Source organism: Natator depressus, chromosome 6 (assembly GCF_965152275.1).
Source record: "Natator depressus isolate rNatDep1 chromosome 6, rNatDep2.hap1, whole genome shotgun sequence".
NCBI lineage: Eukaryota > Metazoa > Chordata > Testudines > Cheloniidae > Natator > Natator depressus.
Genome location: NC_134239.1, coordinates 42385980 through 42411532, shown reverse-complemented (window position 1 = coordinate 42411532; position 25553 = coordinate 42385980). Strand labels below are relative to the sequence as shown.

Genomic DNA, 25553 nt, shown 5'->3' with positions numbered 1-25553 from the left:
AAGTTAAATCATCTCACGTTTGCCTGCTGGAGAAAAATGTGTGGCACATTTGAACACTGAGGTGACTAGTGATGATCCTGTGCATTTACTAGGCAACATGTCCTGATAAATAAAAGATCCCTGAGTCCTTATTCAAGCAACACTCCCAATGGCTTTATTGTAGCGGGAGTAAGAACTGCAGGATTTGTCAATCCTAGTGCTCAAAATGTGGCCTTCTAGTTAAGGCACTGGACTGGGGCTCGGGAGCTGTGGGTTCAATTCCTAGCTCTGTCACAGGCTTCCTAGGTGATCTTGGGCAAATCACTTAACCTCTCTGTGCCTCACTTTCCATCTGTGAAATGGGGAGAACAATATTTTCTTTCTCCCTTTCCTCTTCTGTCCTGTGTATTTAGATTGTCAGCTCTACAGCATATGGACTCCCTCTTACTATGTGCATATACAGCTCCCAAAATAACTTTAGGCACTACTGTAATACAAATAGTGAACTAAAAAGGGGGTAAAGAAAGGTCTCTTCACCAGAACTGCAGAGCAGTTGGCTGCATTGGGGGTATCAGGCATGTTACTAATTATGAGATTTACCTGTACAAGGCATAATGATAAATCTCTGGAGTATTTTTTAAATTGAACCTCTTTTTCTAATGGTAAAGAATGATACAAAATTGAAGACTCATTTTTACAGTCCGTCATTGTAAACATCCATATTTCATCAATGGGAGCTCTTGTCTACTGACTGACATAAGTTTGACACTGAATTAGTAGCACTTTCTGTTGGCACTAGCTCTATGAGAACTTTGAAATGATGTATATCAGAAGTGCTTGTAAAGAACACCACAATTTTTGTAGTTTACGGAAGGATCTCCCCTAAGATCCTTCCGTACCCCTTGGAGTTCCCTGCCCACAACTGTGCTAGTTAGCTAATGGAATTTATTAGTACCACTGTGCCACTTACCTAGGTGATACTCACAAGGTCTGAGAAGGGAGAGACACATACAGAACACACGCAGTGACACTTGTCTTCATTGCAACCGGTAGCTTGAATTAGAGCCACACTTCAAAACAGTGCTGGAGTGAGACAGTGACTTGATTAGCAGCACAGTGATTGGATTAGCTCATAATGAGTTGGCAGCATACTGCAGAGGTCCATTGGGACAAAACTGGTTGGCTGACTAGAGCGATGCAAGCTCAAAGTGAGACCTAGCTTGGGGGGAAAAAAAACCAAAACAAGCCTCGGATTCAGTGCAATGGAAGGCTTTCTGACTTCTCCTGCAGAGAAAACAGCCACCAAAAGGACTAATATGATCTACAGAAACACAATTAAAAGGACTCTGCAGGAATGTGCAAGAAAGCAACTAGACAATGTGCATCGAGGACTTCAAGTGTGTGCTAACATTTTCAGCTGTTGTCTCATCAACCTAAGCAAAAAACTAAACCTACACATACAGGGTGTAAGATAGGGGCTAATGGCTGCAGCGGTTGTCTGAGATTGAATCATAATGGGATGCTTAATAGGATTTTAATTGAGCAGCAGGTGAACGTAAATAAGCAGCAGAGATTGTGCACAAAAGAGGGGTTTATTGAAGATGAAGGAGCTGTGTGAATGCTGAGATCTGTACCTCCAAGTAAAAAGACAATCAAATTGCTGCACTCTTTGTTACACAGAGAATTGGGAATGCATGCCTCTTTTCAGTGCAAAAAACCAATAATGCCCAGCAGAGGAGAGAGTGGGCCCTAGCATATTGGGATGCGGAGGGAGAGACCATTCATAAAATGGTACAAACCTTGGTAAAAAGTAAGCCAGACCTCCTAGGTAGCAGACTGTGCCATTGGTGGAAGATGCACAGTTGTTCAACTAGAATGACAGAATCATGAAGAGAAGGCAGAAATGTTAAAACCCTAATCAGCCAAGTATGGTCAGAAGCTGGTCCCAGGAAAAGTTCTCAGGTCTATTTACTATCAATCTGGAAGGGCTGCAAGGCTTGGTGGTGGTCTCCCTGTGACATTAAGTTACATTCTCTTTGAATACTGGCGCTCTGCTTATTAAGACTCCTGCTATGGGGAAAATATCTGTCAATAGGGCAAAAAAAGTCTGAGTCACAGAAAATGAAAAACAAGCAGCTAGAACAGGAGTTGGTCCATCAATCTCCTTCTTAGACACAGTCTTGGCAAAATCCATTTTCTTAGTAGAATTTGCCTGGACTAGACGAGATTGATTTGACAATCTCTTAACCTAATAAATGCTTGACCTCAAGGTATGCTGAATTCACTATTCATGGAGAATTGGGAACCAGTCACCTCTGGGGAACATCCTGTTCTGCAGCCCTTCCTTGATAAAGGCCTGACTGCTTTCAGCCTTATCAAGATGCCTAGATGAAAGCTGCTCTCAAAAGAGGAAAGGTTAATAGACTTCAGTGCTGTTAATCAATCACTTGGAAAGATTCAGCACTTACAATAGGTAGGTCCCTCTTCCTGCCAAAAGGTTCTTGCATGTTAACCAGGGACTTCTCTTCCAGCTTGAAAGGTGAGTAATAGACAGGAACTTGTTCCAGTTAGATGCCTGGTACCTGATCCGGAGCCCTTTGAAGTCAATGGAAAGACTCCAGCTGAGGTCAGTGGACTTTGGAGCAGGATCCAGAGGAAGAATTTTTACCAGAGGCTTATTCTATATGTTAATATGGAACCCTGTAAGAGTGAGGCACTCTTGAAAAGGAGCACACTTATCACAGATGTGTACCCCCATGAAAGCATAGTTCTTCAACAGAGATGTTATCCCAGATATACACTGCTTGTCAAATATGCCTAACATCTAGCAAAGGAAAATTACCTGCCTGTGACAGAAAACAGTCTCTGCAAAGCACAGAAATAAAAGGTGCTAAACTCTGTATCTGCTAATGCTCCTTGTCCTCATGCAGTTTCCATTAGCCAGGTGGTTGGCTTTCACAGGGAAGAGAAAAAAACTAGACTGACTTCTGGAATCTCCTGGAAAAGGAGGAAAAGAACTAGGGAAGTTTTTAGAGGAGAGGAGACAAGCTCAATAAAGCAGATGATTGCTGAAACTGAAGGTGGTTCCTGGCAAGGAAAGAGAACCATACAAACTACCTGATCATTTTGGGGAAAATAAAATTCACTAGGGTAATATACAGCCAGTTTACATCAATAGGTGGTGAAGGGTCCCAAAGACCCATTAGCTTACATAGGAGTTGAGAGAATCCTCAGTGCCCTACACGATCAAGCCCTCATGCATTTCAATGTAGAAAGAATGGTATGCTTGTAGGAACTGTACTAGTCTTCTGACCAGTTATGACGTGCCTTAATCTCCTGGTGCTGGTTCTAGTACTTTGAGGTTTTGACACTGGTACTTGGTCTCACCTACCCTAGTCAAGGCTCAGCTTTGTGCTTTGTCTTGGAGCATCAGTAAAGGCTCCTAATCAGCTGGATCTGTGCTTTAACCCACTGTAGGCTCAAGCTTCCCTAAACCTCAGCCTGGTCTGCTCTGGGATTTGGAGCAGTGAACTCTTTACCGGAAGGACACAACTGAATTGGAGTTGCAGACTGTGCCCAAGCCTTAGGCAATGGGCGAGAGGGCACAAGGAAACGTCTCCATTTTGCAGAGTTCACTTAAGGTCCAGCCACTATTGCGGTCCAGCCACTATTGCAGTCCCTCTTCTTTGCCTGCTCCCTTAAAGGCACAGCACCCCAAAGGATTCAAGGCAGTGGACCCATGCACAAATTAGCAACAGACAGACCCATGAAGGGGTGTAGCTGGAGATGCACTGCCTGTTTGTGCCTGGGAGTGCCAAGAAAGATTCTGCTTATGCAAGGAAGAGTGCTTCCAGGTGCTTCCCCTGGGGAGGTGGTGTTCAGCACTATCTCCAATGCGCAGCTGTCTTACAAACATGCTTGAACTCTTGGGGCCCATTTCTGCCACTTGTTGAATACCACCTTACTCTTTGGTTTCATTGGAGAATTGGATCCTAAAGTATGAAAGGTGGGAGGGGCTGGCTGCAGAAGGAGGAGAGGGACAAGGGTCACTGACTGGTCCAGCTGAGCTGCTGTTGGTCTAATAAACGGGTGCCGTTGCCTAAAACGATTCTGAGTCTCTGCACTAGACTTTCCTAAAAGGAAAACCCCTATAGGAAGGATTATGAATATAAGACAGTGTTGGATCATATTAAAGAAGTTCTGTATTAAAATCACAAATGAGTTTGATTCCCCATAGTTTAAATTCCAGGGTATTACTAATTAGGAGGTCTCTTGGGTTTTGGTACTGTTTCTCTCCCTCTGTGTGTGAAACTTGCAAGCTGCTAATTGTGTTAGTACATTCTAAGACAGAGTCTGTTCTCAAAGCAATTCACAGAGAGAGAGAGAGACTCAAAGCAATACTCTAACAACAGAAACAGCACCCAGAGACTCCCCGCCCTTTTGTTGTATTAACAATTGTGATTAAAATAGAGATAGAGGATGTATGTGGATGGATGCTTGGTGTGGATAATAACTGAATGATCAGGGAGGTGCCAGCCTAAGAATCCAGTGTCCATCGGCTGAAGAAGGCGTCAAGTGGAAATAACCAGAGGACCCCTGGAGGGCAGACTGGAATCCACCCAACAGCCTCAAGAATGGGAGAACCAAAGAACAAGATAACATCTAGCAGCACGGAGCCGTCAGGAATGTGCCATCTGCTGATTGATTCAGCAACAGCATGATGAAGCAATTCCCATAGACTGGCATAGGAAGAAATTCCTATAAAAACAGACTCTAAAAAGTGAGAACTTTGGGGTCTGATTCTGCAAAGCAACTTCCAGGAGCATCAGATGAGCATCTGACAAGGCCCTGCTCCCTCCTCATGTCCAGGCCACCTGGCCAGTGGCTTGGCATGAGCAACTCTAAGGCTGGTGTCTATGATAACAACCTTGCAGAACCTATGTGTGTGTGTTTGTGAATAAATGTGTGAATAAATATGAGATTGAATGGAATGTTATAGCTATAACTAACTGCTTACTATGATTCTTTCTGTATTCACAATAAATGTGGTATTTTGCCTTTTTCCCTTTAATAAGATCCTGCTGGTTTTTATTTTATTGGTATAACAACAGAATAGAGGGTTTGATATGAGTGGACACATGTCGATTTAAGGGAGCAAACTCAGCCCTGGTGTAAGCAAAGCTGGCAGGCAGCCTTTTCTCTAAAGGCAATCAAACTGTGCTCACTTTGTTGAATGTCTCTTCCATAAAGAAAACAAACAAATCATCAGATACAAAACAAGAGACGGGCTTAATCTGTGGGAGTCTGAAGTAGGAACTTCCTATCAAAGCCACATAAGCCTATGGCTGCAAAAATATTGAGGCTGAGATTTTCAAATCTGTCTAAGGGGTTTGGATGCCTCATTCCCCTTAACATACAATATACACCTATGTAAAGTCAAGGCCTCTTAGTTTCTGTAACACTCTGCTGTAGCAGACTGGAGACCTGATGTCCGCTTTAGCTAACTTCAGAAATGGACAGAATTAACTCTGCAAGCAGAATACTATCACCACAGCATCCCACTTTATATTGAAATAAATCATTTTAAAGACACCTCCTGCTTTTTTCAGCATTAGGCATGTCAGATTTATACAAGGGAAAGGAAAAGCCGGGAGGAAGAGGTTGGAAGCTGGGTATGGGACGATTTGGGCTCAGGGAAGTTCTGTGGTACTGTTTGAGGCTTGAATAAGCACACTGAAAATCAGTGGGACTTGGGGGAGATTTTTAAAAAGGAACAAAAGCCGTTTGGCACCAGTTATCTCAATGTTTCTACTAAAAATGCTCAGTAGTGAAACAGCTGATGATGTTTCCAGAATCATCGGGAGGTTTAAAGGTTAATCTGCTGAGGTGACCGGGTGCAGTTCATGGTTCTTTTGAGCTATTGTTTTAGGTTGTAGCAGGTTCATGAAGACAGTTCTATACCCATTGCCATTTGGACATTTATCTTCATAAGAGCTAAAAGTAATTTACAAAATACTTTTGTTTTACATTTACATTGTGGTAGCTCTAGAGACCAAGCAGGATTGGGCCCCATGGTGCTAGAGCCTTGTACAAACATACAGTAAATTACAGTCACTGCCTTAAAACGCTCACACTCTTGTACAATTCTCCTGAAAGGGGTGCGTTCTGCTGAAAATTCTGTGACCCTAGACTTGCAGAATAGGTCAAAACAAAATAAATATGCACTATATTTCATCTAGGACTATTAATTTTTTAACTTATGGTGGATGAACAACATAAAACACCCAGAGCAGTTAAAGTACTTATGAATAACTGAGGAGGTACAAAGGTTATTACATAATCAATTTTTCCATATACTCTCTGAAATACTGTCCTATGAGCCTTAAACTGCACATAAACTCAGTTCACACCGAATTACACCTGAATACAAAATCTCCATGTAAAAGCTGTGGAAAGATGGATGGCAGAGGAATGGAAGGAAAAGTCCACTGAGTGCTTTATCGACCCAATTGCCATCCCATGAACGGTGAGCAATAAAAATTTATGGAAAATGAGAATTTTTTACTTCTTCTAATCAAGGCCCATGGAACTATTAATTCAAAGACTCTTTAACACCAAGTATTTAAAAATCTTGCAATTTTATTTGCATATAAAGGCCGCTAGATATATAATATCACAATAAATTTAAAGAAACAACTGCTTTTCTAAATTCCATTAACAAGGTAACATAAAACAGAACAAAGCTCAATAGCATTTACAGTGGTAGAACAGAAATAACTATCTGCAACAATAGTTTGTGCTAGCAAGATTGCATTTACACACAGTGCAAAATAAGGAAAAAAAGAAATAAAAAGACAATTCAAGAATATTTAAATATAAAGGACAACTAAGCCTTATTTTAGTTAGGCTTGATTGTATCCATTTGATTCTATACATGCCTGAAACTGCACAAAGATTTAACTCAAGCTCTTGAAGGCCTTGAGCACTTGGAAAATGTCACATCCTTCATAATTTAGATGTGCTGTACAGCATAATTTTTCAGATGCTATACTTGCAATATTAAATTCCTAGTTATAATGCACAAAAAATACATATATATATAAATTCATATTTAAAAGGAGTCCGCATTTACATGTTTTTACTGCATGAAATACCTGCTCTTTGCAGCTTTCATCTCCATATTTTTAAAGCTAAAATAATTTAAAAAAAAACCCCAAATAATAACAAGGTAGATAATCACATATAGGATGCAGCTCTCTATATTTAAAGTAGGCAGAGACAAACAACTGTGAAGTCTGTTCTCCCCTTGCTGCACATTACTGGTAATAGGAGGGAACTACAGTACATGCACACTCATCAAGGGGCAAACAGACCCCTAAATCATGTTTACGTTACTAAAAAAAAGTTTACTATAACTGCAGGGGGAGATGGGAAAGGTGACATCTTAACTAGGAAAAAATTATATTTAAAAACTTTCAAACAATAACAGTTGTGCAAATTTGGTGTTTTTTAAATGCTGCCTTTTTAGCTTATAATATAATATTAAAATAAGGTCTCTCACTTGTTAAAAGAAAGCTTGGCTGTCCTTTTGAGAACACTATAACAATTTTACAATGGCAAGTTTGAGAAAACAAAAAAAGGTCATTTTACAAATTCACAATGCTGTATCAATTTAAAATGGACGCTCCATTTCCAAAAAGCACAACTTCTTTTTCTCTTTTTCTTTTTGTACCAGCAATTTACAAAAAACCCCACATAATTTTGGAGATAAACATGTAAGAGAATGTAAGTTTCGTAATTAGAAAATGGCAGTTTATAGACCTTCCCCATTTAACTGTGCAGTAGTGCTTCATGATCCTTGAGGGGTTGGAAGGTCAAATATAATTGGAGGATTGGTTGGTTGAAAGCTGACTGTACATGTTGAGGCGTTGATGTACGTTGTGTAACCGTCTGTCATAATGCCATAACCTGTAGGGAGAATGTGTCACGCACAGTATAATATAAACAAACAAACGATGTTGACCTTATGCAGTGCCTATAGGCAGACACATAAAAACCTGTTATGAAAGCAGGGCTTTGGAATGAAAGTCAATGAATCCTGTCAAAATGTTATGAGCTTTTGAAAGCTACCACAAAGATACAATTAAAAAAATAATTAAATGCAATGCACTGTATCTGGAACTAGAAGAGGGTGTTTTTAAATTGCAGTTTTCTAACCAGAAAGGCCTTTTATTGTAGTGCAACTGAAAAAGGCAAAAAACCCTCCTTTTCTTTGAGCTAATTGGTTTTCTGTGGTTTGGCATGCTTCTAGTGTCAGGTCTTGTGAAGGACCAATCAGGAGCAAGAGCTGAAAACTCCTCTCCTTTTAGGCACTTGGTCTGCAGACATCCTCTCAATGAGTTCAAACAAACTTGGTTGGCCTATCCTGCATTGACCATATTGTCCAGTTTGTCAGCTCAAGGGTTGTGGGGGCAGGTGTTCACACTGGCTTGCTAAACCTCAGAAATCAATTAGCAGGAAAGAATAGGCGTTTTCTGTAGCTTGGCTTCCCAGCCTGGGCAATGGATCTGACCAGCAATTCCAGCCCAAGGCACAGAAAATAAAGGGCTAGCTAGATGAGCTGAAGTGGCTTGAGGACTGGGCAAAGAGGGAGGGGAAGAATGCGACACTACCTCCCACAAACCTTAAGGCTGTGGCTGAACAATTGTTTGGAGAATTCTACTGTCTGACCATCACAACTGCTGACAGAGAGAGATTGAATGGTAGTACGAAGTGTAAGTGTGGGTGTAGCTCTAGTGGCTGCTATGCGGTGTCTCCACAGAGGCTGGCCTCTTCCCTCTCTTGACCCAAGAGGGGCTTATCGTAATGAAAGAATGGGCTTTGAGTTAGTTCAAGCAGGGGAGGCTCACTGAGTTATAGGTGAGCCAGATGTAGGAATGCATATAAGGGGGGAGGGCAGTCCAAGAGCCTTTGAGCTCCTTGCAGGGGATCCTCAATGAAGAGAGAAAGGGGCTTTCTGATCTCCTACATATAGAACCAATAAGACATCACAGGCTTATGGATGTCCAAGGAAAGCTCACAGGATTCCCCACCATCCTTAAGGTTAAGGCAGAAGTGGGATAAAAAGGTGAAGAGAGAAGACGGGTAAGGGATCTGGAACAAATGTGAAGCACGCTGTTTTCTTAATGAAAAATAAAGAAGGGATGATCACCTGGCCTGGACACCACAAGCTCTCCAACCTGTCCAGGAGTGATCATGGACTTCTACCTTACTTCTTTAGTGGACACAGCCTTTAGGAATGTAAGGCTAGATTCTTGGCCTTGCTCCATCCTCAACTCCATTCAAAGGATCTGGACACCTTGCTTGGGGTTCTCCTTGCACAGGAGGTGAGGTAAAGCCTATGTAGCTAGCTCTATGCTACTTGTTCCTGGCCCTCCTGTAGGGGCATGAGGGGAAGTGGCGAGAGTGCCTTGCACTCCTGTAATGGTGGGCAGGCAGGCTCTGAGTCACATTCCTCCTTCTCTCTCAAAGGTGTTTATAGGGTGCTGGGGAGGGGGAATGAAAACTAGTAACAGTCTCTGGAGATTACTGAGGGTAGAGCAGGAGATGGGGGAACCTTTGAGGAACAGCCTGCTCAGGGAGCTTTTTTTGGGGAGAGCAGAGAGTTATGATAAGTTCTGTTGAAATAGATATTGGCCCCCAAAAGAGTCTCTGCTTCTCCCTCAAAAAAAGTGGGGGGGGGGGCGTGGGAGGAGTCTGAACGGACTCCTTTGCTTTAACCTCTTCCTCTCTGCTCTCCTCAGATACCTATTCAGATCTGACTCCCACTGGCAGGCCTCGGGGGGCAGCTGACTTTTCAGGCACACTGGCCCGTTGAAGGACTGGATGGGATGGACAGATGGCACTGTCAGCACTTTTTCTGTGCCGAGGGCAAAAGCAAGCTTCACCTTTTCTGTCTGCCACGATACTGTGTCTGGCCCTGAAAGGTGGTGCCCCAGGATGACACTTCCTGCTTTCCTCATGGAGAGGCAGGAAAAGACACAGGAGACAAGACAGAATAGGAAGGGCTTGGCACCAAATTTCTTGCTTGTGACTGGTCCTTCAGAGGAGAGGAACTTCCCACTGTTAGTACTAGCAGGCCAAACCTCAGGGAAAATATTTTTCCTTTTGCAATGTGATATAGTACACATCACTGCTGCATGAAAGTTAACACAAAGTGTGTGCTACCAAAATGTCCATCAGAGACTAATCATTTCACAATTGCTGTGTGGTCTGCCTGTATTGTTTTGTTTATTTAAGCTGGCAATTTTGAGTTTGGTCACTTTGCACTGGAAAAATACTGGTTTAAAAAAAATTAATTGACTCACTGCAAAATTCTGCCCCAAATACTTGTCTGCAACTCCTACGGACTTCAATAAAATATGGGTGCATGTGGTCTGAGAGCAGAATTTGGTCCTGAATTAATTGTGCCTTAATTCTTAAACTCTCAGAAAAATTCAGGCGAAATTTTACTCACTTTACTGTAGTAGGCAGTTCCTTTACCTTCAGCCTTAGTCAACGGAGCACGATTTGGATCTTTGTTTAGTGCCCTTGAATGCTCAAATAAGACTCCTTTTATGCTTGTAGAGTGTGCCATCTTACTTACAAAGTTTAAATGTAAGGTGCACATGACTCCACAGTGTGTTTTCATGATGATCTTGCACGCTAAGAGGCCTTTGCTTTCCCTCAGCTTAACATTATTACTGCAGGAAGTTTGATTACTTTCAGCTTACCATGCACCTACAAAAGGCTATAGGCAATTTGCATGTGCTAGTTGGAAGTCTTCTTGTATTCACTTATCATTAATATCTGAGCATTAATATTTATAGAAAACGTCCAATCCTTTCCTGGTTTGCATTAGAGTACTGCTATTCATACCACTATAGTTAAGGTCATGTCAACGTTTCTGTTATAAACTCCTTATTTACAGGACTTTATAACCCAAGCATAAAAATTCGTTGTGTAAAGTCATGAGGGCTTCGGAAAATCAACAACAGCAGGCGAGTAAGCTGTCTGTTCTTTTATAAAGTTCTCCAACTCTGTGAGCCTATGGAGAGCTTAATTAGAGTCAATGGCGAAATCTCCGGGAGGGGGCGGGGGGAATATAAAGCACTTAGTGTGTAATTTTTAGTCCTAGGGTCACAAAGTCTCACTATCTCTCCCAGGCTGGACTCCTAGTATTTGTCTCACTGGAACATGAAAGCCACAAAGTGTATTAAATATTTAAAAACCTCCAGATGTATTTATTTAATCTCTCATTCCCTCCCATCCCCACAAAATGAGCTTATTGTTCTGAAGCGTCACACTCCGCCTGCCTGGTGTGAGATTAAAAATGGGGCAATGTATCTTCTGAAAAAGCTTTTCTGAGGTTCACATACCTTGAAAGATTACACCTCATGAAATGTATTGCAGAATGACTTCAGAAGTAGATTTCAAAGGAATTGTGGTGATTACCCTCTCTCCCCTCCTGACAAGCTGCCCTCCCTTCTACTGCACTCACCCCCATATACTGAGCGAGGTAACTTGATGGAGCAAGCTTTCTCCGAATACCACCCTGTCTTTTCTACCTCCTTTGCTGGCTCCTATACTTGGAGTAACTGGGACTTTCTGGTGGTTTGGTAAGACAAATTTCAATTTGCTTTTATTCTTCTGCATATGAGAGAACTCTTCTCCCCCCCTCCCCACCCCCAAGCTTTGAAAGCAAATAAACTGGCACAGCACAATTATTGCAAGTTGCAGGTATGAAGATCATGTATGTGGTCAATATTTTAAAATATGAGTTCCTCAAGTTGGTCTACTAAGTCTTTTTTTGGACACTAAGAAGTAAGTTTCCAAAGTGCTGAGCACCCAGCAGATCTGACTGTTTTCCCATTTTATTCTACTGTGCGCTTGTCTACAGTACCACGCGGGGTCGATCTAAGATATGCAACTTCAGCTATGTGAATAGTGTAGCTGAAGTCGACACACTTAGATCTACTTACCCTCGTGTGTTCGCTGCGGTCGTCGACAGCAGACACTCTCCCGTTGACTCTGCTTGCGCTTCTCGTTCTGGTGGAGTACTGGAGTCGACGGGAGAGCGCTCAGCGGTCGATTTATCGTGGCTATACTAGACGCGATAAATCTACCCCTCCTGGATCGATTGCTGCCTGCTGATCCGGCGAGTAGACAAGCCCTTAGTCATAATAAATGGAAAGCCCCACATCTGGTATAAAGTACCACAGAGATCTATTTGTTTCCCCCACAAGGATTCTCATACAGACCTAGGGAGCCCTACTATTTCTTACCTTCATGAATTCCACCAAAGACATGGAGTTTGGGCCTTACTCGCCTTTGCACAGTGTTCAACAGTTCCACACAGCCAACTCTCTGCAGCTCCTTTGGAACCCAGTCTCGAAAACCTGAGGGCAAAATGCAATCAATACTCTTAATTTTCTCTATTCAGGTAAGGTTTCGTTTAGACTTTCAGGAAGCCATAATTCACTAAAGGTTTATTACATTATCTGTAATCCTAGCCTCTCCATTAAAGCATACAATGGCTTTTAAGAAACTTCTCACTCTGTCTTCCTTAGGTTCCTGAGGTTTTTTCCTTTTTCCTTCCCCCCACTCCTGCCTAATTAACATTTTCTGTATGTGATTTGATTTATTGAACTAGAGTTTTAGACTCTTCTTCATGAGTGGAAGCTTTGTGACTCTTATTCCTGGCAGTGCTGCAATTTTTGATCCCCTCCCTCCCCCACTGCACACCCCTGTCTTATTTCCTCCCTTCTGCTGCTGTTGTAGCAGTCTACTTCCCAAGCTAGTCAGGTAAAACGTGCTGGTCACAGTTATTCCAGAGTCAGGCCACAGGAAGGATCAGTTCTCACACCTGGCACCTCTGCCACCCCAGAAATTTAAAATATATCATCTTCAGCAACTTCCAGAGGCCCAGGGTCTGAGAGTGCTGGGTTACTATGGAGCCCTAGGTCACTGAAAATAGGCAGCACAGAGCGACAGGGAAACAGCTACAAGCAACCTAGTGCTAATTGACTACTTTTAAAGTGAAAACCATTTAGTTCTATAACTAATATGGAAAATCCATAAAATTTGACATCGATTAGTATAAATGTGGGCTGTCTGGACTATTACAGCCTAGACTAACATTCAAAAGGGTGTGAAGGATTGTGAGAGGCAAAAGATAAACCATAGCTGAAAGAAGGAGCAAACTCACTCTTGATGTTACTCTATTGACTTCAAAGTAGTTACACCAGAGATAAATTTGGCCCAAGCTGATTAAAAATGGTGGGACATAAACTGGACTATATGTACTCTTCAAAACCAGTCAAACAGCTAAGGTTGGTAATGACATAATTTTACCTAAATTAATATGTAGCCACTGTAAAAGGCAATATTTGGGGTGTATTTTCAGGCATGTTGAGGCCCAATATCACCATTTGCACTTCTAATGCCCTGATCTATGCTCACAATTAAAATTGGTGTAAACTGTATCTACAAAATGGAGGCTATACTTTTGCTTTGATTTTTTTTTTTTTTTTAAAGGAGTGGAGTAAAATTTTAGAAGGGATGTTTCAAAAAATTCAGCTAAGAAATATCGTGATGCTGCTGAGACTAAAGTACACTATGGGAAACCAATTTACAATATGCAGATTGGCAGCCCATTGAAATCTAGCAACCAGGAAAAATTATAAACATGCTTGTGCTATTTTTTGTTTCTTGGGAAGAAGTAAATAGAAAAAATATAAGAAATTAATCACTACAACAGAAGGGTGGCTTTCAAAATACAGGGCATTACACTGAGAAGGAGCGCTAGATCACAGCTCTGTTGAAGACACACATTGGCTCTGGAGGATTTAAAGGTGACCTGCACATTTTTACAATATTCCCTTGGTAGCATTATATGCTGAATGCCCCTAATAACCAGGCTAAAGATAAGCACTGAGTATATTATTAGTGTAAAATTTTCTTCTGTTCTTCTTAAGTCTCACTACGTCCAGCTCTGCTAGGATTGCTGACTCCTAACTCAGGCTTGGTCTAAATCTAAGACTTAGGTCAGCCTACCTGTGTCATTCACAGGTGTAAAAAATTCATCCCCTGAGAAATGTAGTTAAGACACCCAAGTCCCACTCTAGATGGAAGAATTCTTCGGGTGGGGGGGAGGAGAAAGGGAGGCGTGGATTAACTACAGTGTTGGAAAACCTCCTTACATCACTGTAGCAAGCAAGGGGTTATACGCAACTGCTACAGTTGTGTTGCTATAGTGTGGACAAGCACTTAGCTGTGATACTCTACCAGGCATTAAGTTCCTCACACTCCATCCACCAAGAAACCCTGCTGGATCATTCAGCTGGTCCCTGGCATTTAAATGCCATTTTCAAAGCATATCATACACACAGTTTAAAATAGCATTTTGTAATGGCTGGCTCAGATGCTGAGCTGGTGCAAACTTGCATAGCTCTGCTGAAGTCAGTGGAAGTTCTTTATTTACAAAAGCTGAGGATCTGGGTAAAACTTAGCAAAACCACACAATCTACTAATTAATGTGTGCATGCACCTGATCTTCCTCACCCTGACAGAACATTTTTATACAGGTAGATCCTCAGCTGGTGTAAGTTATCACAGCTCTGCTGACTTAAACGGAGCTGTGACAATTGACACTAGCTAAGGATGTGACCCTAGATTTATATCTATGTCTTACAGAGCAGGAACCAGAAATGTGTGACTTGGTGGAACACAGCATGAAGAAGGGTTATGGTAGCATTTTCCGAAAGGCTCAGTGTTGGCCTAACTCTTCTCCCGCTGAAATCAATGGGAATTTTGCCCTTCAATGGAATCAGACTTAGGCCAAAACCGAGTACTTTAGAAAATCCCACCCTCTATTTAAAATCACATGTGCTGAATACTCTTTTTACCTGCTTTCTGAGGCAATCAGGGGACAACCCTATAGATGCCTCTTATCACAGCATAACTCTGTGGATCAACGGGGTACTCATGTGAGTAAAGGAAAAGGGATTTGGCTCAAGACGCCACTCATGAAAACTCAGATTTTGCACTCAGATATGTGTACTCATCTCTCACTGAAATAAATGGATGTAGTTTGAATGAATAGGTGGCGACAGAATTTTGGTCCTTCATCAATGTAATCCAATTTTTAACATTTAACCGTAATTGTGAACTTTTGGTAAATTGGTTTAACAAAGCAAATACTTTTTTAAGAGTAAAGAAGAGTAGATAGATAACCACTATATAAGTATAGTGTATAGATAACCACTATATATAATCTTGACCCAATAAAAAGCTTAAATAAACATTATGTTCCAGTGCTGGTGGTGGTAGTTGTGAGGAGGACCAATCTTTCAAAATGTTTTTAGTCAGTCCCGGAGAATCCTAGGCCCTTGTGATTGGAAGCTTTGTTTGTCAGACAAATAGAATACTATCCTTAAAATAAAGGATCCAACTCAAATGGTTGTGCAGCTAGATACGCCTTTGATTTTCCTTGGCTTCACTAAATCAGAAAATTTAATTTAAAAAATACCTAGAAGCCCAGCATAATTGCTAAGTTTAACGATCGTACTAGGCTTCATTTTAATTTTTTTTTTTAATTCATAGTTTTGTGTTAGGGTAAAATTATGTTCTATGTCACTTAAAGCATTAATAGTTTTGCTTGCACTAAAAGTGCATTCTGTATACAAAACCACACACAGTTTTTCCTTCACTTACCAAGAGGAGGTCCATGTGTCATTAGTATATCAATGCCCTCAGGGATAAGGTTCCACTTGTCCAGCAAAGACTGACCTCTGGGTAGGTTAAAGCCCCATCCATTAAACCATGGTGTCCTTTGGGGGAAAATAAGACAAACTGTCTCAGTCTGATACAGCAATCTTTTTCTTCCTTTGGAATTTCTAAATTGAAAATTTCTCTGTACTGTTTTGACCATCTCTCCTGTCTTTTTAAGATCACTCATGGAACAAAGCGCATTCGTCTTTGGAAGGGACTGTTCCCAAAACAAAGGGCTTTACTTAAAAAAAAAAAAAAAAAAAAAAAAGTGCCCTAGCTGTAAATTTGGATCTAGATCAGGATCCCATCTTTCCTACAGTTTCAAGGGTATTCGACTCTGGGGCTTGGGTTTACCCATCATAAAGAAAGGACACAGTCAATGTGTTCAGATCTCGATCTTTGGGGGATGTCAGTTCCAGCATTTGGGCTTGGGCTCTTCTCTTACTTTAAGGTAAGCACCTAGACCGGGGTGGGCAAACTATGGTCCAGGGGCCGTATCCGGCCCTCCAGATGTTTTAATCTGGCCCTTGAGCTCCAGCCGGGGAGTGGGGTCCGGGGCTTGTCCCGCTCTGCATGGCTCCCGGAAGCAGCAGCATATCCCCTCTCCGGCTCCTACATGTAGGGGCAGCCAGGGGCTTCTACACGCTGCCCCCTCAGCTTCCACTGGCCGGGAACCGTGGCCAATGGGAGTTGCAGGGGCGACGCCTGTGGACAGGGCAGCGTGCAGAACTGCCTGGCCGCATCTTCGCTGCTTGAGATAAGTGCCGCCCAGAGCCTGCACCCCAGACCCCCTCCTGCGCTCCAACCCTGATCTCCCTCCTGCCCTCCGAACCCCTCAATCCCAGCCCAGAGCACCCTGAACTCCTCATTTCTGGCCCCACCCCAGAGCCCGCACCCCCAGCTGGAGCCCTCGCCCCTCCCGCAGGGAGTAGGGAAAAGAGAACCACCTACAGTGCAGGGTACCCTAATAGAAGATGGGAACACAGAAAAGTTGTACCTTCTTTGTGGCAACAGTCACAGGCCCTGTATAATCTATCATGGCTGTATCATGGTAAATTTCTCATAGACTAATCACACCTTAACACCACTGTATCTTACTCGTCATGTTTATTATCTCTAACATTAGAGCACTGTGAAATGATACAACATAACTATAAGTGATAACCTTAAAAAGATATTACACTCTTTAAAATACCTTAATACATATTTAATTCTGGGGGCAAATGGGCCCTTGAGTTTTCTCCACCATAACAGTTATGAGGGTCTATTATAGAAGCCATCTGATTGAGAGAGACCGTCTTTTTATGGGGATGAAAGGAACTATAATATTTGACACAAATGTTTTTTCCTGGAAAGTTTTGCTATAAAATGTGAAAGCAAAATTGAGTAGTTCTGATGTTGAAATATAAAAGCTGTTATCAGATGTGAAATGCATGTCGTCAAGATAAAAATTATATCCTTACCTCTATTACCAACAACTTTTTAGGTTATTACAAGGAAAGGAATTTCAAATCCTCACTTGCTTTTCACCGTTTGTGCAGTTTTGCATTTGATGTGGCCTGGGCACTTAAACTAGTCAGTTTTACATTCTATTAGAGATGCTCTCAGACTAAAATCTGGGATCCAAGCAGGAAGCAAAGCAGGTCTAGATAATGGGCCTTCTCTAGATTTTTAGCTTCTCTTCTCTCAAGTTATGTACTACCACAGAGGTGGTGTCTTTCTGAATCACTACTCTGGAAAGGAACATATAAATAGATGAAATCTGTTCTCATTAAAAAATGTAAAAAACCCTCAAGGAAATATTTATTTAAATGTTCAGTTTACAGTGAATTCAGCAAGACTTACATATCTCCACTGTGTAAATCATATCCTCACCCATCCCCCCCGGCATTTCATATGATACACACACCTATATTTGGGACTACATTAAACTGGCAATTCCCCTTTGAGATTATAAATCTACTTTTCATTTTCATAATTCAAATGTTTTGTTTTTATCAGAAGTTGATCTGAGGAGGATCAGTATTTACCCAGGGATTGGTATTCTGAACACCTGTTCAATCTACTGTATGTGAAATGGAAGGTTCTTTTGTCCTATAAAGATGACTCTGGTATAAGAGTTATGGGAACCTTTCCAGATACCAGATTCATTGAAAGGAACAATTTATAGTGTACAATAGACAGACCATCCTTCAAGTAGTCCCATACATAATAATGCATGTACATCAGGATTACTGGCCTTAGTAAAAGTTTGCAAGATTGCAGCCTCTGAGTTTACATATGGAAAGAAAACTTCTAGTTCCATTTAGGCCTTAATCCTGTACTCGTTGAGGTCAATGACAAAACTCCCATTAATTTCAGCAGGGTTCAGAAAGTGAAGGCTGAATTTGGACTGGAATTTGTGTCCCTGAACTCTGCTGTGTCTGAACTTTTGTTTTTGCTGTTCTTTTCCACTGCAATTAAGTTCAGTTTCTTGCTCACAGGTGTCTGAAACAAACAGCTAAATTAGCTAACAATCTTTCCTTTATTGTAATACTCTAGTTTCTAACATATGCAGGTGATTACATTTCTCAGAGTTCCATTTTAAAATTAAAACATAATTTGGCTAATTTTTCAACTATTTAACAAACCATAGTCAAACTCTACTCTGACAAAACACACACACAGTGGAGGGGGTTGAATTTGTCACTATCAATTAATGATTCTTTACCCATTTCTCATGTTTCTCATGCAAAGAGTACTGTAGTAATGCCACAGTTAAACCTGAAATGTAAAACCATAGCTGTTATCTTACTGGAGCTCTTTGGAGAATTATACATGCAATAAACCTAGATTGTGTGCAGTATTTTTTGTTCTTTTTAGCAGTGGGGGGAGAGGAGAAAAGGAATCAGTAGTCTGCATTCACCAAATACTTAATAATTAGCTGTGACTAACAGACACCACATGGGAACTAACTTGTAAGACAACTTCTCGCAAACCTCCCGAGTAGTGCCATGTGTGCATAGTATAAACTGTAAAACATTCTCTTGAACACACTAAACATTTTCATAAGCAATTAATAAATATTGTATATGGGGGTGACAGAAAGAACCCCTGGGATGACAGAGATTTAAACTGCAATTCCTGGTGGAGCTATTTCAGCTTGAGTTTACTAATGCTTGTGCATATTCAATGAGAATATTGTGCCCTCACTCAGCAGAGTTATTCACTTGCCCTTTAGGCTGCATCAAGTTTCTAGAGAGGACGAAGCTTGTTAGAAGCACACACAGGAGAACTTGTTCAGAACAATGTTAATAAAAATGGGTTTCTGACACAGATTCAGGTTTAGCTGAGATCACAAGAAAGGTCATCCCGTTTTTGTACTATGCTGTGTTGTAGTGCAGCCAAAACAAAGTCGATGTACTGTGAATCCCTTGAGTGGACCAATGAATAGCTGTTTACCCCCAACAATCTTGAAACATGTATAGTGAGTAAGAGGCAAAGACTGGACTAGGGGTAATATAACATTAAGTGCCTCTATTAGATTCCCTATTGCAAATACTTACAGTTTATTGCATGATTTATCTATTGCATGATATATTTTTTGCGTGCCGAAACAGCAAGATCTAGTCATAACTGTTATACTTTTAAATTATTTCACAAAGAAGAAAATTAACTTGTACCGGTAGTTACCAACATTCCGCACAATTTTCCTGGGCTGATTACTTGTTAAAAGAAATTTCCATAGCTGGGGGTGGAAGATACTTTTTTGGGGGTTGTTTTTTAAAGATTTCAATCAGTTTTCCTTACACAAGCCTTTGGTATGCTGAAGCACAGGACAAAATTGATTCTCAAGGTTGCTTAGTCAGTAGAACACATGATTAGACTCTTGACAAATTTGCAAGATTGGGGACCAAGTGAAAGTGACTAGTGGGCTCCTGGAAATAATAATGGTATACCTGATTTTTACGACATTTTCAAGAAAAGAAAGTAATTAGACTGCTGAGTAATACCATCCCTGGAGCCCAGAGCCAGAGTAAAACATGGGATTGGTAATCAGACATTACAAGTGATTTTGTCTGTGCATTTGGTGGGCCTGAACAAACCCTAACTTCCTCCTACACAATGTATGGAATGATATTGTCCTGCACATCAGACTAAGTCCAAGAGAACCTAATTTAACCACCGCTGGCTAGAATCATACTGCACTTCACAGCATCTTTCACATGCCATGAAACTGTCATAATTCCTGATCTCTGGCTCACCTGACAGCTCAACCCTCCCATGACTGCAAAACGTCCTTATCATTTAGAAATAGCAGTTATACTAGCACCAGATGTGTCACATTGAATATCCAAATGAAAGGCAGACACCTGGCCAATTTTTCTCTCCTCAGCTCTTGACTTCTTTGCAGAAGGCCAGCACTCTCCCCACAGATTCCTCTCCACTTGGCAATCTGGAAGCTACTTTTTCTGCAATTAAAAAGATGCTTTGCACTAGGCCACAAAACTTCTTCACACCCTGTACTGCAAGAGACACACACATAACTTGACATAAAAGCAAGAGGGAGAGGAATTTTAATGACGAGACTTACATCCCCTTGCGGGTGTATGTGAAATCTGCCTAACAAGGAAAACAATTCCTTCTGCTGCCAAAAGGCAGCGCAGGATTTGTTTCTCATCAGATTTCCTTTTCCCAAAATGATTCCACTGGGGGTCTATGGGGCAGGAAGTCGGGAGCCTCTGGGCTGTACCAGCACTCCCCAGAGGGAGCCTCCAGGCAGCGGCGCAACTGGAAGCCTCTGGGCAACAGGTGGGTGAGAAGCCAGCGGACAGCCGGGCTGTGGCTGAGCAGGCAGCCCAGGGGGCAGCTGGACTGTTGCTGGAGCCCCCTACCTACCCTGGTGACAGCCTGGCTTTCTTGCATGCTGGAGCCATAAAATTGACAAGAGTGAGAGCCAACAACCAATGTAAGTCATGCAGTGTCTACACAGACACTGCATCACCCTGACTACACTGCCATAAGCCCTCTCGTGGTGGTGGAGTTGTTATATCGGTGTAGTAGGGCGCTTACGTTGGCGGAAGCAAGGCTGTAGTGTGTACACTGACATAATCAGGTTGATGTAAGCAGCCTGACATCGACTTAACTGTGTAGTGTAGGCCAAGCCTATGTCTGTTTTCTTTCCACAGGCCAATAGTGGGGGAAATGCCTAAAATCCATCTCCAAAGGAAACAGTTACACACAAGTAATAATGATGATGATGGGCTCTTTATTTTGGTCAGCACTTAGAGCAAACACACAAATGTGTGAGATTGCTAGGGAAGAAGATAGTAGTTCCATTTGTAGAACAAAAATGACAGAACAGAGCAGTAATAGGCATTCCCAGAATTGTTCAATTACAGAACTGCCCTATAAACACATCCTGAAAGTACCTATTTCAGTTTTACATTTAGGGTCTAATAGCGGAGAGTGTCCTGAACTGAACAAACTGTAAAGGGAAGATATGACCTTTATGCACAATAAAGAAGAACCTTTCAATAAAAAACATACAGCTCATAAATGTTCGCTAAGGAGGAAAAGCACATGCGACTTTCTCCATTTAATGAAACAACAGAGAGTGCCTCGTGGGAAGACAGAAAATTGTTGTAGAGGGGTGTGTATGTAGTGTAAGTAAAAACAAAATAAGTGGAAAAAAATAGTGTAAAATGGATTAAGTAAGTGCATTTTTAAAAGCCATCTATGAATTACAAGATAAGAGCTGTATAATTTAAAGACTTTTAACCCTGGAACTCAGCTCCATGGAACCTAATTTTGATTAAGCCCTTTTTTATAGCAAACATTGGGATATTATTTCATGATAGATACTGAAGCAGGCAATAAATAAGTGTGAAAATTTATTTAAAGAATAAATATAGTGTATTTCTCGCAGCTGTTTGTCATAAGGATAGTCTTGTGACATAAACACAAGTCTGAGAGTCAGGTGACTGGTTCTAGTCCCAGATCTGCTACAGACCTCCAGCGTGATCCTGGAGAGTCGCTTAACCCCTCAGTGCCTCATGTCCCTAAAATGAGGAATTACGTACAATGAGGCTAATACTGTCTAACCCAACAAAGATTGTGAGGTTTAATTCTTTAGGACTGCAATATTCTATGCTGGTGCACAATATTAGGATTATTTTAGTCATGTTGCTTTTGTAGACCTCTAGAATGAGCAGATGCATGAAAATCTCTAATGCAGTCTACGGCAAAGAGTGATGGCATGTAAAATATAGAGGTACTTTGGCAGTCCTATTCAGTCAGTGCAATACTGCCTTTCAATCAGTTGGCCCAAATTTTCTCCTCCCTGGCTCTCTCACCCTATGGGGCAGAGTGAAAATGCCCAGGGATCTACACAAGCTATCAGCCTCTAGTTGAACTGTTCTTATTGAAGTAATATCAGAAAGCAGTCTCTAAGGTGCCACAAGGACTCCTTGTTGTTTTTGCTGATACAGACTAACACGGCTACCACTCTGCAACCAGTTCAGCCGAGTTACTTTAGTTTTGTTTTTGTGGGGGACAAGGTGAAATGGGGATGGGGTCGACCATCTTTTTTTGAAGCGATGCTGATAACTCCAGAAAAGCTTTGGCCCACATCCTCTGGCCCAGCTGAGCTGTGCAATTCTAGACAAGGGATGGGAAGCAAAGATGTCAGTAAGTCCCTTTGCAGTTCCTGATCCTGTGGCAGACAGGCACTGGTCCTAGTTCCCAGAGACAGATAATGCAGCCTATTTTGAGCCATGCCCCTTCATTGGGGACAGGGAGGGGAGATTTGTGTAGGAGTCACTATACTGGCCCTGTACCACCTGCGGATTCCCTTCTGACAGGAAATCCTCAACTGGCAAACTAAACCAGATTTAACTCTGCTTTGCACTGCCAGAGGGAGACATGGCAGACTTAATGGGGCTGAGGATCTGGGCCAAGATTTGGCAGTGGCTTCTCACAGTTTTTCAATTTTTAGATTGCCATAACAAGACATGGCTTATTTAATTTTGAAAGCATATAGTGTGCATGTGGTAGCTATTTTCTGCAATGCCTGACATCAGTATTTTACACTTTGCTTTATGCTCCATTTTTCAAAACTGGATGCATGCAACTGCACACACAAAAATGTGTGTACATAATTTGTGTGTATTTACATGTGGAATCACAATGAGTTAGATGACCTCACAATGGAGTGATCTGCTGCACATCAGTGGTTCTCAGACTATGTATGGTCAGTGGAGTCCTTGGTTGTGATCCTAAGAATGAAACATTTAGAGATGTAATCAGTGAGTAACTGTGGTGTCTGAAAGGGAAATGGCCCACAACAGCATTTTTCTCTTACAAAGGAGCTTGCGTTTAAAAAAAAAAAAAGCTAGCAAATGAGTGCACTACACAATTATATTTGCCACCATTAATCCAAGTATGAACTATGCTTCTTGCTTCAAATTGTTCTTGCTTCCATCCTCAGAACTGTATGAATTATTAAATGGATGTTTCAGGTTAGGTTCATTTCAGGTGGAGCTCTATACTTGAATTTGCAGCCCCACAGTCGAAAAAGAGAGGGCCAGATCCTCGTCTGCTGTAAATTGGCATAGTTCCATTGAAGCCATTTGCTGATTTACAGCAGCTGAGCATCTGGCCTAGACTGTCTGTGGAGACAGAGCTTGGATTTAAGGATAGACATAGAAATGGATACACCTTTCAGTGCTTCGTATGAAAGGAAAAAGGTTTATCTCATGGGAAACTTCTCACACATCCTCAAACAGGTTCCTTCTCCCTATCTCCCAACAGACTTCTGACTTGCTCCCTTCTTGGAGTCCCATCTTTCACTAACATGCTTCAAAGGGCATTTGCTTCCAGTTCTGAAGATCTGTTTCAGGGCCATGTTTCCTCTGTGATGGGGCCCCAAACTATTTGCTCTACCATTCTCAGTCCTACTATACCATATATCGGGGGTGGGCAATCTGGCCCTTTAGACATTTTAATCAGGCCCTTGAGCTCCTGCCAGGGAGCGGGGTCAGGGGCTTGCCCCACTGCATGCATGCCATGGCTCCGCATGGCTCCCGTAGCTCCCAAATGCAGCGCTACCTGGCTGCACCTCCGCATAGGAGCTGGAGAGGGGACATGCCACTGCTTCCGGGAGCTGCTTGAGGTAAGCGCTGCCTAGAGCCTGCACACTGACCCCTTCCTGTGCCCCAGCCCTGATCCCCATCCGGCCCTTTGAACCCCTCAGTCCCACCCCAGAGCCTCCTCCTGCACCCCCAGCTGGAGCCCTCATCCCCCACCCCACCTCAACCCTCTGCCCCAGCCCGGAGCCCCCTCCCGCACCCTGAACTTCAAATTTCTGGCCCCACCCCAGTGCCCACACTCCCAGCCAGAGCCCTCACCCCTTCCCACACCCCAACCCCCAATTTCGTGAGCGTTCATGGCCCACCGTAAAATTTCCATACCCAGATGTGGCCCTCGGGCCATAAAGTTTGCCCACCCCTGCTATATATGGTATGCATCTCACTGGAGAACCACCACAGGGTAACAGAACTTGCATTTTTTTCACATGATCAGTGCCAGAGGCCGGCAGACAAGCATCTAGACACCACAACTGGTCTTCAGTGGTATGGAATAAAAGTGTGCAAGAAGAGAATGGAAGGAGGTTGTGTGGAGGAACATATAGTGGACTATCTGTGTTAGGGAGACTTTGAGGAACAGGGCCAGAAAGGCAGGAGACCAAGATGCTAACAATATCCTGGGGGATTACAGGGGGGAAAGAAAAGTGTAAAGTGGGAAGTAAAGAACATAGGGCCTGTTGAGGGCAGGAATTATGTAGGAGGGGAATACTGAACGAGATGGGGATATAAGAGACACCACTGAGAAGCAGATGGGGGAGGAGAGAGGAGTAGCTTTAATAAGCATCTGAACACTTCACTGCTCATCTGAAAAGAAAATACTCTTTAAACCTTTTGAGGTTCCCTAAACTCTAATTATATCGCAATTTTATTTAGGGCTTTAGATAATGAGCTCTGGGAAGTATTTTATTATCCCAAAATTATGAACATAATTTCAAATTTGACTCTAGGGCTAATTTTACTCTACTTTAAAAAAGACTGTAGACTTAGTAAGAGTAAGAACGTCCAAATTTTGAATTCTATAACTCTGCATTTTCTATGTTGAATACAATTGCAATGCTCAGCAGTGCTACAAATATTTGAGGGCCTAAGTGTTACCATTTTAAATACAGATCTTTTCGTGGCCCGTTCTAAAAGATTGGGGCTGGAACCCTGCCCCGGAGGTTGAATGCAAAATAAAATGAACATCCATGTTAGGAAGACACATCTGCCCAAACGTACAAGTATGCACAAGAATGATCTTCTAGCATCCATGCAAGACCAAACATTTTGTGTGTGACTTATAAAAAGGGTCTGAGCTCCCCCAGCTGGATCTGAAGCAGTAGTTTCACCTCGGTAACCTTTTCCTAGCTCTGTAATAACATCACTGAAGTAAAAAAAAAACAAACAAACTTCATGTTTGTTTTGGCTCTGCTGAAAATACAATGGTTTGCACGGATAACGTCGTGAGAAGTGCAGTATAAAAATCTTGATTAAATTAAGACAGAGCTCATTATGTAGATAGAAAGACTCTAGGAAAAGGGGTGGAGAAAGAGAAGAATCAATCTTTGACATCTGAAAAGGTCAAAATCTGCAAGGAGATATATCTAATAGTTTCTAAAAGCATAGTACAAACAGAAAACAATAACGTTTATAAAATAC

The 25553-nt window shown here is 41.9% G+C and overlaps 1 protein-coding gene across 2 annotated transcripts in view; it reads right to left on the bottom strand.

The window, feature by feature from the left end:
* Positions 1-6597: 6597 nt before the first annotated feature.
* The window catches only part of MPPED2 (metallophosphoesterase domain containing 2), a 129890-nt gene continuing 110934 nt past the window's right edge, over positions 6598-25553 (bottom strand). The window contains exons 5-7 of one of the 2 annotated variants that reach the window (XM_074955155.1): positions 15733-15848; positions 12303-12416; positions 6598-7947 (exon numbers count right to left, since the gene is read on the bottom strand). In XM_074955155.1, coding sequence (XP_074811256.1) covers positions 7829-7947; positions 12303-12416; positions 15733-15848 — 349 coding nt within the window. In that variant the 3' untranslated portion in view covers positions 6598-7828. The remainder of the gene's footprint in view (positions 7948-12302; positions 12417-15732; positions 15849-25553) is intronic. The other variant, XM_074955154.1, reaches the window with a different exon arrangement.